At 40.7% G+C, this 12,824-nt stretch overlaps 3 protein-coding genes across 7 annotated transcripts; 2 read left to right on the forward strand and 1 right to left on the reverse strand.

The window, feature by feature from the left end:
• The first annotated feature begins 2,561 nt into the window (after nucleotides 1-2,561).
• LOC135608789 (uncharacterized) lies at nucleotides 2,562-3,471 on the forward strand. Its single transcript, XM_065101831.1, has 3 exons — nucleotides 2,562-2,683; nucleotides 2,774-2,936; nucleotides 3,037-3,471. The coding sequence occupies exons 1-3, from the start codon at nucleotides 2,562-2,564 to the stop codon at nucleotides 3,469-3,471; spliced, it is 720 nt and encodes a 239-aa protein (XP_064957903.1).
• Nucleotides 3,472-3,855: 384 nt separating this feature from the next.
• Nucleotides 3,856-11,277, reverse strand: LOC135610699 (uncharacterized). 5 transcript variants are annotated; one of them, XM_065105525.1, is made up of 8 exons: nucleotides 10,874-11,277; nucleotides 10,624-10,773; nucleotides 9,974-10,150; nucleotides 8,692-8,797; nucleotides 8,355-8,503; nucleotides 8,149-8,247; nucleotides 7,298-7,441; nucleotides 3,856-4,740 (listed from the first exon to the last, which is right to left on the reverse strand). In XM_065105525.1, exons 2-8 carry the CDS (start codon nucleotides 10,741-10,743, stop codon nucleotides 4,684-4,686), a joined length of 852 nt encoding a protein of 283 aa, XP_064961597.1. In that variant the 5' UTR covers nucleotides 10,744-10,773; nucleotides 10,874-11,277; the 3' UTR covers nucleotides 3,856-4,683. The 5 variants fall into 5 exon arrangements, with proteins under 5 accessions (XP_064961597.1, XP_064961598.1, XP_064961595.1 ...); XM_065105526.1 differs by having other exon boundaries at nucleotides 3,856-7,030; XM_065105523.1 differs by lacking the exon at nucleotides 3,856-4,740 and having other exon boundaries at nucleotides 7,124-7,441.
• Nucleotides 11,278-11,621: 344 nt separating this feature from the next.
• LOC135608790 (F-box protein At5g50450-like) lies at nucleotides 11,622-12,519 on the forward strand. The gene is made up of 3 exons (XM_065101832.1): nucleotides 11,622-11,731; nucleotides 11,822-11,984; nucleotides 12,085-12,519. The coding sequence occupies exons 1-3, from the start codon at nucleotides 11,622-11,624 to the stop codon at nucleotides 12,517-12,519; spliced, it is 708 nt and encodes a 235-aa protein (XP_064957904.1).
• The last annotated feature ends 305 nt before the right edge of the window (nucleotides 12,520-12,824 follow it).

Below are 12,824 nucleotides of genomic sequence, written 5' to 3' on the forward strand. Positions count from 1 at the left end.
GCTACTAACTGAATTATGAAATAGTATATATATATATATATATATATATATATATATATATATATATATATATATATATATATATATATATATATATATATCCAAATGATACGTTTGGACCCCATTTGACAGGTTGACTCAAGGGTCTCTCGAGCCCTCATGTTAGTTTGCGTCACTTAACCCAATCCTAAAATGACTTCAATTCAAATTATCTCAAGCCTATATACATATTCGTCTAAATTCAAAAACTTTAGTAATTTCAAAAGTTTACGTTTCTATTAAAACTGATTCCGACAAAAATCATTTTGTAAAGTTCTTAACTTGAAACAGTTCATAAATATATCGAAGGTAATAAGCAATTAAAGATGTTTGCAATAAAGATAAATTGCACAAATAGAAATACAAACCAGATTTTAGAGTGGTTCGGTCGTCGTGACCTATATCCATTTCATCGATTCCTCTTTCGTCGAGGCCACCGGTATTCACTATCGATCTTCCTTTAATAGGCGAAGATCAACCTCCGTCTTACACCTCTCTTCTCCTTGTTACAAGTTTAGGATACAACCTTTACAAGCATTCACTTCTCTCGCTGACTATTCTAACACTTAGGACTAGATGAGGATTCTCACAAGAGATTTTTACAACGTTTTTTCCTTTTTAAATTCTCTATGCTTATGTGAGCCATGGATGAGAGGGGTATTTATAGGCCTCAAGTTAATTCAAACTTGGAGCCTAAAAACATCTCATCCCGGGTTTCCTAGGTACGGGCGATACCATCGCCACTGTCAATCTGACACTAACACTATACTGGGCGGTACCACCGCCTGACACCCTACCAGGGGCGATACCATCGCCCAGACTGGCGGTACCATCGCTTGATATAGTCTCGGAGATTGAGCCACAATGGTGTCGCTTCTTGAGATATTGTTTGGGCATATCATTGGGCCCAACATAGTCCTTACATGGGCCCAACTGACCCCTAATTGTGCTAACTACGAAATCTAAAGCATACTTAAGCTAAACAAGTCTGTAAGTCTTGGTTTCTTCTGGCGATCTTCCAGCGAACTCTCGGGCAAGTTCCTGGACTTTACGAAGATCTTCTTAATGAGTTCCGACGAGCTTCTTTGGTAAGCTCTTGGACTTCTCGGTTGGTTCCCGTAGAACTTCCGATGAACTCTCGAACTCCCAACAAAATCACGTCCTTGACTCCGGGACTTCATTTTGCTTTATGCCTTGTTATCATAGTTAATCCTGCACATGTAAAAACATACTTCGATCTAGATAATTAATACTAAGCATAAATCATGTTGTTCGGCATGTCATTGGTCCATCGACGCTTCGTCTAATTTTTCGACGCATCATTCTCTCTTGCGACCTATTGTCCAATCGGCCAGTTGACCTACGGAACTTCGATATCCTTGGCACAATATCCACTCTTCTTGGCCCGATGTCCGAATCCATGACCCAAAGCCTTTTGTCGATACGTCAACCAATCATCTGGCTCGACGTCCAATCTTCTGACATGTTTTCCTCCGGCCCAACATGATTCTTCCTACTTTAATTATCTCATCCTGATCAAAGCATCCTACATTACTAAAAACACATCAAATCATAAACACTTATCAATTAATTTCATTGGGTAGTATAACTTAGAAGTCTCTCAAAACCCTTAGGTTGGTTTGCATGATTTAAACCCAACCATAATCAAACTCAACTCTAATTATTCCAAATCTAAATAGGATTCGGAGATGATACCTCCCAATCGGATTAGTGAAGTGTCTCTATATATATCTGCCACCAGTTGTGCATAATAGTACACTACATGTCCTTCGGCCTCACTGTAAATACGTAAGCTCTCTTTTGATCAAGAGACTACTACCTGGATTAGAAAACAGTATATATATATATATATATATATATATATATATATATATATATATATATATATATATCCAAATGATGTGTTTGGACCCCATTGGGCATGTTGACTCAGGGGTCTCTCGAGTCCTCATATTGGTTTCAATCACTTGAACCTAATCATAATCTAATCTGACTTCAACTTGAGTTATCCTAAGCCTAAATATGATCAGAAGACACCACAACTACTAACCGGATTATGAAATAGTATCTATATATATATATATATATATATCCAAATGACGTGTTTGAACCCCATTTGACAAGATGACTCAAGGGTCTCTCGAGCCCTTTTGTTGGTTTGTGTCACATGAACTCAATCCTAATGACTCCAATTCAAATTATCTCAAACCTATATACGATTAGTAGACATTGTAACTAATAATCGGTATTAGGAAATTTTATATATATATATATATATATATATATATATATATATATATCCGTCTGAATCTAGACCTCACGTTGGTTTGCATGATTTGAAACCAACGGTAACCGTAGATCAGACACGAATGCGAATCCTAAAGCGTTCCTGTGATACGATACCGATCGGCTTATCCCTAATCTGATCCCACTGCAAATCCTAAATAGGATTCGGCGACACTAACTATAAGTAAGCTCTGATCCCACTGGGAAAGACCGCCATGACGACGGCAATGGCTACGGACATCGACTCCCTTCCTCAAGACCTCTTGGTCGACCTCTGCGTTTCCATCGTCTCCTCCTCCCCCACGCCCCGCAAAGACATCATGCGCCTGCGAGCCTCGTAAGTTCTTTTCGCATGTCATCTTTCCGGCAGTGTTTTGTTTTGACGACGAGAATTGCTAATCTTGGTGGTGAATGGATGTACCGGCAGATGCAGGAGATTTCACGAGGCGTCCGGGGCGAGGAAGGTTGGCCAGTGCATGCCCGTGAGGAGAGAGCGTGTGTTTCATTGGCTGGACGCGAAGGGTTACTTCGCCTTCCTCCGGAGCTGCGCTGAGTGCGGCAATCTTGAGGCCAGCCTCTTCCTTGGACTGGTGAGCTCAGACGCCCCGCTCACCTCCTCTTAGCATCAATCTGTTTCAAGAATCTGTATAGCTGTATCACATTGATTCCTCTTATCGTGTTGGTTTCTAGGATGAAATTTACAACCGGCGAAGGAAAAGCTTGGGACTGCACCATCTTCACAAGGCAATGAAGGGTGGCCATCGAGTCGCAGCGTACACCCTGGGCATCATCTTGTTGCAAGACCCCGAGACGCAGCCACTCGGCATCAAAACCTTGAACAAACTGGCCGCCATGGATCTTCCCGGTGCTCCTTCCGCCCACGAGAGTTTGATATCCGGAGACGTTCTCATCGCGACGTGCCGAAGGGAGGCAGCCTCGGCCATGAGGGACCTAACTTGGACGAGACTGCACCTGCGCCCCCGGAGGCCCTGCACAAACCGACTGTGTGGAAGAGTAGAAAAGGCCGGCAAAGCGAACCCGTGGTCGGGCGAGGAGAGCTATAGATTCTGCAGCCAGTTGTGTAGGTGGACACATGAATTGTACAAGTTCTCTGAATTGATTTGATACGGACACCCTATGTAAGCTACCGAGGAGCTCTTGGACATGATGGCTTTCATTGAATTAAGTCAGCGTGCTAAATTGTTGGATTGGATTCTGATTCCACGTTGGCCTTTGACCAGGAACTTATTGATATCTAAAATATTACATGTTATTAGTACATCAGTGAATTTACACGTAATGTCTTTTTGCAGCATAGAATTTGGATTTTTTGTTGTTATTGATCGAGATTTACACACAAAATTTGTCTGTGGCACTCCAATTTCAAGTGTAATATTACTTACTAATTTAAGATCAATTTGATGGATTTTAGTTAATTCTCCTGATATGGGGAGTTGGTTAAACGCTGCTTACAAGTCGTGATCGACTCGACGCAATGGTTCGCATGGGGACGGAAACGGGTACCGATACACATTGCGCAGACGGAAAAATAAACAAAAACAAAAGATTTAGGTTTCTAGAAACAAAAACAAGAAGAAAACACAAACAGATCTGCTCCCGGCCCCCCTAACGTAACCCAGAGCGGAAGACGGGGGAGGAGGATAACCTCCTCCACACCTCGGGATCCCGCCGCCCCGCCTCAAATGCCTTCTCGGCCACCGCAACCGCCCTTATTTTGATTCGCTCCTTGACTCTGTTTCGATGGCTGCCACTGCGGCGGCCTTCCTTGAAGTCGACCGCTGCGGCCTCTTCTCCTTGCCCCTCTCCCTCAGCCCCAGATCGTTCCTCCTCCCTCGCCGCCAGCTTCCCGGACTGCGTCTCTTCCTTCCCTCTCGCCGCTTCTATCCCTGCCGTCTCTCCGCCGCCTTGGTCTCCTCCAGAAAAGCGGCCTCGAAGTCCGACTCCCACCGCGAGGACTCTCTTGAGGTGATTCTTGTGCCCTTGCCTCCATCAAAGGTTTCGGATTTGATCTCAATTCTTGTGGGGTATCTTTGGATTTATTGGTTCCACGATGCAGGGAGTAGAGGCCGTAGTTGTAGAGCCGAAGGGGAGCCAGGGGATGCAGCTGAGGAAGCGTGTGATCTTTGGTCTCGGCATTGGATTGGGTGCGGGAGGTGTCGTGGTGGCAGGAGGATGGGTGTTCACCGTGGCGCTTGGCGGCCGCAGTGTTCGCCGGGGCGAGGGAGTACTTCGAGCTGGTCCGGAGTCGGGGAATTGCTACAGGGATGACACCGCCGCCAAGATATGTGTCGAGGGTTTGCTCAGCCATCTGTGCTCTCATGCCGATTCTGACACTAAGTTCCAAATCTTTAGCGTCCTGTAATTACTTCTTTCCTACAATGTTTGGAATAGAAAAAATGATTCTTTGGGTGATTTCCTAAGCTGCTAATAACTAAACTTCTATAGTTGTGGTGTCTCACTTGATATATCCAAAATTTGGCTTGGTTGATATGTTTCAGGTATAATGATTTTGCCATATACTGAATCTTATATATATGTGCTTCATTTTAGTTTTTACTTGAAAGCATTATCTGTATCTGACCACTTCAAAACCCCTTATTATGCTCGACTTAAGTCAATTGTTTCCTTATTCCGTCTTAATTACATTTCCTGCTCTATTGAGCATTAACTTTTTTATCTTTTGCCTATTAAGTTTAAAGGATATTTTTCCTAATTTTCAGTCTTTAGATTTGAAGTAGCAATTTTTCCGTTGTCATCATCCTATACCTGCAAAAGGCATCTTGGAATAAAAACTGGTGGAGTATGCAACATAACAAACATATAACTTGAGAACTAAAAACATTCTATGTCGAAATCAATCTAGCTAGTAAAAAAGGACTGAAATACTATTAAGATTTATTATATAGCTTCATGTGGGACTTAAAAACTGAATAGTTGTCAAGGGCATTGCATATGTTTCATTTAAAATTTGTGCCATCTTATTGTTTTCTCTATGATGCGTGGATATTGATTCAACACAATACGAACACCTCGATGCATCACTTTTTCAAAAAGGTAAGAGATGTTACGATATGGGTGAAATGTTTAAAATATAATGGCCCATATGACTAATTTTTGTATGAGATATAAATGATAAATGACAAATGGTGTGTGTACGAATCATATTTCCAGGATGAGGATCAGCATGAAAGATCAAGTAGTTGCAAAAAGTAGAAAGCCATCAGATGAAAAATGCATAATTCAAAAAAAAAAAAAAGAACATAACAATTCATATTTTACGGTGGAAGGAGGAAACTGCAACGACACTCGAGTTTCAAGACCTTTCTTGCTTCAACAATCATGCCGAATATAGATGTATCAAAGACACCAAGTTATTTCAAGGATCAAATCATGTTATTTTTAACATTGCTTAAGAATTCAGCTGATATGATTTTTATATTCTACCTATAGCAGAGAGTCATAGACCAAGTTTTTTACTTGATAAAGAAAGCATTTTTTAGTTACTCGGACCTTCTTCAACTGCACAATACATATATAACAAGATGAATGGAAAGATTAGAAACTTGATATAAAAATTATACATCATTTTATAAAATTTCAGTGACTTGCATAATTTTACCAATGTACAAAAACAACCAACAGTCAGTAATTTAGAAACAAGAAATAAAACTAACTATCTCCTCACATATTTTCTTGTCCATGCCCCGATTGGTATGTTCTATGCCGGTCTGACCAATGATTAAATCAGCCAGCGTAACAAGATTTCAAACATTGGTTCATACAAGTCCATTCATCCACTTTCTTCTGATACATAAATACCACCATTGTATTTCCTGTATTCACCTGCCATTCTCTCAAATATAAAAGTAGCCTTAACTCTTTTTAAGTCTAGTTGGTCAAATTAACCCTTTATCTACTTTTATGTGTAAGAAATATTTCTTTCTAGTTTCTATCAGTTACCCAAATAGATACACATAAATGGAACCATAGAGGTTGACATAAGATCAGGGAGGGAGATGGTCAAGGGAAGGCTAGTACTAGTGTTTGTAGCCTTGGGTATCTAGGATTATAGTTTAGAGAAGATCTAGATTTTAAACATAAACATTATATATAATGATAATTTTAACATATTCATTGTTCAACAGCACAATAACAAGAGATTAGATCATATATATGAAAAAATTAGGTGGAAAAAAAGACCCGTTGACCCTATCTATTTCTCTTTTTATAATTCTTGGCCAAGTTGTCCCTTGTAACCCACATTATTTATGGTTTTCAATATGGGTGAAAAAATTAAAATTTTAACTTTATATAGAACCAGATCATCCCAAAAGGTTAGTGTTTGAGCCACTGTTGGAATGACCTACAATCAACAAGAATCAATACTCTGAAAATCGGGCACAGTTGTAGTGTCACATGGATTCACATTCAAACCCACAATTCATATGGGTCATGTAGACAGCTACCAGCTCTTTTATTTTACTGTTCCAAGGTCAATTGAAATAACAATAATAAAAATGCTTACCGTTGTAAAGTTCCTTACAAAATATTTTGACCATATGTGCCTTCTTGTATTACTCTTCTCCTACATGTCCCATATCTCTATTTTGTCTCTTTGTGGAATTGGACACTTATTCATGTTTGCTTATCAGATTTTTCATATCTGCATGGATGCAATACAAGCATAGTATTTTCATTGCCAACATACAGTGCATAATATATTCTGTACGCAAATGCATATATTGACAAGGAAACAAAAGTCAAAGGAAGAAAAATATATTAATGGTAGAAATATCAATAATGAGAAAGCACCATGAAATCAAACATGATGTTCATACACAATACCTTGCCTATACTACATGGAAAAAAATTGATAATCATTAGCATAAGATTTGGTAATTGCATGAATTAAATCATTCAACAAAGTAACCTGCTTTAGGTAGCATATCACTCCAACGTTGACCAGTTCCCCTACATCACTTTCAGTACTTTGTGATAGTTTCTCTCCATCTATCCACTGGGTGGTAAGAACTTTTCTTGACGTATATTTATGATAAGCCTTCGGTATGACAACCTGAAAAATTATATGTTTCTAGATCAGGTAATCACACATCACATATTAATCATGTAAATAATGGCAACTGTTCAAACAAGAACATCGTCTTACATATCAGTTTAGCAAGGAATGGGAAACCACTACATTTTCACCACATCTTTAAGAAGAAAATTGAGATATAAATATTTTGGTATGTCAGACAATTACCATAGTTTCTTTGGATCAACTATCAAAAAAATTTCTTTGAGAAAGGTTTCACTTGTCAGAAACAAGAAATATCTAGATCATCCTTATTTCACATGAGAATGTTTTCACTAACAAAAGAATATGAAATAAAATGCTAGAAAAAGTGATTCTTGCGGCAGCAGTGGCATAGGTTATAGAATTTCTGGATCATAATGTTTCTGTGGATGAATCTGGCATGCAAGTCCTACTACTGAAAAACACAATCCAATGGCTGGAGAAATGAAATTTACCATTGAAATGTAGGTAGATTAGTGATTATTCTGTTACTGATTATATTATAATGATTTAGAACCACTAGTTGGAAATAAAATGTCAAGATTCCTATATTTGGAGCCAAATTAACAAATTTCCTTTTATCCTGGGGAACCAATGTATACACAACTACAGTTTTTTGTTCGACAAAAACTTGCTTTGTTTAACAAGGAAAAAGATCCTTTACTGAACAGAGTAATAATTGCTTAGTTTTTATAGAAATGTACCTGAGGAAGGTCTTCTCTCATCATTTCAGCAAAGCGAGTTCCATTTTCTCCTTCATTTACATAATCAAGTTCTTCAAAAATGCGGGCAGCCCATTCATCCTCCAAACCAACAATATCAATGGAGATCAGATAGGTCAGAACAAGATACAAATTACGCAATAGTTTCAGCCTTTCAGAAGCAGCAAACCAAGTAGCTGATCAATTACCTGAGGAAATCTTCGCAAAAACAGTCCCAGTTTACGAATAATGAAGAGATCTATGGTGACAGTCTCCAGAACAAAAGGCCGCTGTACTTTGACGGCCACCAACTCGCCAGTTTCTTTTAGGCAACCCTTGTAAACTTGTCCCAGAGATGCTGCATATATAAAGTTTCCTCTCAATAGCTTAGGACCTTATGAATATCAAAAATAATGCTGAAAACAAAGGGGGCGACAAAAAGTCATATGGTAGTATTGCTCCAAGTTACATTTTCAACAAAACACACGATGTAGTACAGCAAAAACATATTCTAAGCTCATTGCCGTAATGTGTAGATGAGATTACCAGCAGCAATTGGGGATGGTGTCAGTTCAGAGTAGATTTTACACCAAGGCTGCCCAAGTTCTTCTTCAATAAGGGCCATCGCAACATCATCTGGAAATGAAGGAACCTTCAAGTACCAAACACGAAACTTCAAATTTAGCAAAGGTAAAAGCATATAATAGATAAGTCATCTTTATTGACCAGAAAGATTAAGGAATGCCCACAAAATAATGGTAATGACTTCCAGAAAAACAATAGGAAAGCAATGGAGAAAACAGCATGTCATATATTAGGATACTGAAAGAAAACCTGGTATAATGTAATTCATTGAACTAAAAATACTATAGTTAATTTTTCATAAGAAAATCACAAAATTATATATATATAAAGAGAGAGAGAGAGAGAGAGAGAGAGAGAGAGAGTCAAATTAGAATATTCGAGAATCAGATGCATGATCAATGAGGGTTAATTGTATTGAGCTTATCATGCTAAGGAATGAAGCAGAAAATTGGTTTTGAAGAAGTACCAAGGACAAATCGATGCTTAATTGTGTTAGGTATGTGCTTGATGTTTTGATCATATGTTTTATGTTCGACACACGATACTTAACATCTTCATGACAAAGCCGCAACAGCTATAGCTGTATTGCAAGAGTAACACTTCACAATAAATAGGCTGTGATAGACACACAAACAAGGAGTTTCAAGTTATCACCTGTAAATCACCTGTAAGTTAATAGGATATGAATTCGTAGCAAACACTCCGTCCATGAGTGGCCCTTTCATATTTGTGTCCCATCACAAATCACCTTTATGTTAATATAATCTGAATTTATATCAAACAGCATCCATGGATGACCCTTTCATACACGTACCTCTCATCATGCATAATAATAGGTCAGCCCAGATATCATTTGTTAATTGACTCATCAACTTGATGAGGGCTGAGCTGCCCACAAAATACTTAAACTCAAGTGAGCAACTTTCGACCCATCTAACCCTATATGGTTCGTAACCCTCACCCCACTTCTGATATAGGATTAAATGGGGGGATCATAAGATATATGCAATTATGTATTGTTAAGAACATAGTGGACAATGTCCAGTGGATTCGACATAAACAAAAATCCTAAGTGCTGCAAAAGCTATATAGTGCAAAATTTAAGAAAAGAACTACATTAGAAATGTCAAATATGACAGAAAAACAATAAGCAGAGCTAGAAGATGATGCCTCCTGTTTGGTAAATAATGACAAGATGCAGCGAGAACAGTGGAGAGATGATTATATGTGGCTATATTTTTACCTCTGCGATCTTCTTGTTAATCAAGTCCCAAGCTAAATGAGACAGAAAGCCACCTGCTACAGACAGCAGCTGTATAATCCGTGTGGAAACATCTCTAGGGCGCTTTCCCCAGTAGGATGCAATTATGTCAGGATCATACACAAGTGGCAATGCTTCATTGCTGTTCACAGCTGGTACCTAAACAAGTATCAGAAACCATCAAGAAGTAAAACTGCATTTTCAAACAAAAGATCTTGATCTTCCTACCAAGTGACTTCAACTCCACTACCTAGTCAAAAGATTGTATCCACACGATTTGACCTGAACAAAGACAATGGACAACTCAAAAGTCATGTCCGCGATGTGAATTTTACCTTTTCGTGTAAACAACTCTGGAGGATACTTAAAATATTGTTAAAATGCAGCAACTAATCCGATCTGAAGACTCACGATTTATAATGAAAATTCAGTCATATAAAGAATTCTTGATGCACCAAATGTCCGATCACTGATATCACCTAAAATATCAGATTGGTCATGCTTCAAGGTTTTGATGGATCTTGCATTAGTTCGCTTGGGCATCAATCAGGTGTTACCAATCTATTAAAGTATTCAAAAGATCGCGCGAATTATGGCATTGCTCCACGCGTCAATTGCAAAAAAACACGTACCTCGACAAGACGAAGCCGGATGTTCTCATCTGCAAACTGAACGTCGGTGAGGTTTTGACTTCGAAGTCCTCTCATCAGCGTGGCCAGCTGCTCGTCCTCCTCCATCTGCTTTCTCACCATCTTTATCTCCTACGACACGTTGCCAAACCTCTTCCAATTTTCCAGGAAACCAGCACAACCTACCCTCAATCAACAAATTCAAAAAAAAAACCAAGCTCCCCGAATCCAAAATCCCTAACCGACAACTTACGTTGGAGACGGCACCATTGACGGAACCAAACGAGGCGGACCGAGGAGAAGAGGCAGAATTAGAAGAAGAAGAAGAAGAAACGGCACCACCGGTCGTAGGCTCCGTCGCCACATTGAAGACTCCCGATCGTGGAGACCTAGATCTCAGACGAATTGATCGGCGTCGGAGCGTCCTCTACTGCGGGGCGGCTGTCGCCAAGGGCGAGCGGCGGAAGGGCTCGAAGCCGCACTGGAGGAACTGAGGCGCCGCTTCCATGGAGGAAGGATCGAGAGATCCCGCTCTCTCTTCTCTCTCGATCTCTTGAGAGCGGAGAGGAGACGAGATCTACCCACCTACGTCGGTGTTGCGTTCGCCAGAGACTCGGGAAGACCGACAGTTGCTTTGCTGAAGTCTCTCGAAGCAGAAGCCGGCGTATTTTTGTTTCAATTTAGCGAAGCTTAGCCGTGCAGTCCATACTCCGGAACTCTTATACTAACCTACTCCTCCAACCTGCATTATAAACACAAGTATCAGTTGAATTCAATCGCCACTAGAAAACATCCATGCGGTGGGAGCACTTTTGTTATATTTCACCTCGAGAGCACTCCCCGCGTCCAATTCGGTGTGAACCACATGACATACGTAGATCAGACACGAATAAAGCGTTCCTGTGATACCGATCGGCTTATCCCTAATATAAATAGGATTCGGCGACACTAACTATAAGTAAGCTCTGATCCCATTGGGAAAGACCACCATAACGACAGCAATGGCTACTGACATCGACTCCCTTCCTCAAGACCTCTTGGTGGAGTTCTGCGTTTCCGTCGTCTCCTCCTCCCCCACGCCCCGCAAAGACATCATGCGCCTGCGAGCCACGTAAGTCCTCTTCGCATGTCATCTTTCCGGCAGTGTTTTGTTTTGACGACGAGAATTGCCCATCTTGGTGGTGAATGGATGTACCGGCAGATGCAGGAGATTTCACGAGGCGTCCAAGGCGAGGAAGGTTGGCCAGTGCATGCCCGTGAGGAGAGAGCGTGTGTTTCATTGGCTGGACGCGAAGGGTTACTTCGCCTTCCTCCGGAGCTGCGCTGAGTGCGGCAATCTTGAAGCTAGCCTCTTCCTTGGACTGGTGAGCTCAGACGCCCCGCTCACCTCCTCTTAGCATCAATCTGTTTCAAGAATCTGTGTAGCTGTATCACAGTGATTCCTCTTATCGTGTTGGTTTCTAGGATGAAATTTACAACCGGAGAAGTAAAAGCTTGGGACTGCACCATCTTCACAAGGCAATGAAGGGTGGCCATCGAGTCGCAGCGTACACCCTGGGCATCATCTTGTTGCAAGACCCCGAGACGCAGCCACTCGGCATCAAAACCTTGAACAAACTGGCCGCCATGGATCTTCCCGGTGCTCCTTCCGCCCACGAGAGTTCGATATCCGGAGACGTTCTCATCGCGACGTGCCGAAGGGAGGCAGCCTCGGCCATGAGGGACCTAACTTGGACGAGACTGCACCTGCGCCCCCGGAGGCCCTGCACAAACCGACTGTGTGGAAGAGTAGAAAGGGCCGGCAAAGCGAACCCGTGGTCGGGCGAGGAGAGCTATAGATTCTGCAGCCAGTTGTGTAGGTGGACGCATGAATTGTACAAGTTCTCTGAATTGATTTGATACGGACAACCTATGGAAGCTAACGAGGAGCTCTTGGACATGTTGGCTTTCATTGAATTAAGTCAGGGTGCTAAATTGTTGGATTGGATTCTGATTCCACGTTGGACTTTGACCAGGAACTTATTGATATCTAAAATATTACAAGTTATTAGTACATCTGTGAATTTACACATAATGTCTTTTTGCAGCATAGAATTTGGATTTTTTGTTGTTATTGATCGAGATTTACACACAGAATTTGTCTGTGGCACTCCAATTTCAAGTGTAATTTTACTTACTAATTTAAGATCAATTTGATGGATTTT

This window comes from Musa acuminata, chromosome BXJ2-4 (genome assembly GCF_036884655.1).
Source record: "Musa acuminata AAA Group cultivar baxijiao chromosome BXJ2-4, Cavendish_Baxijiao_AAA, whole genome shotgun sequence".
NCBI classification, from domain to species: Eukaryota; Viridiplantae; Streptophyta; class Magnoliopsida; order Zingiberales; family Musaceae; genus Musa; species Musa acuminata.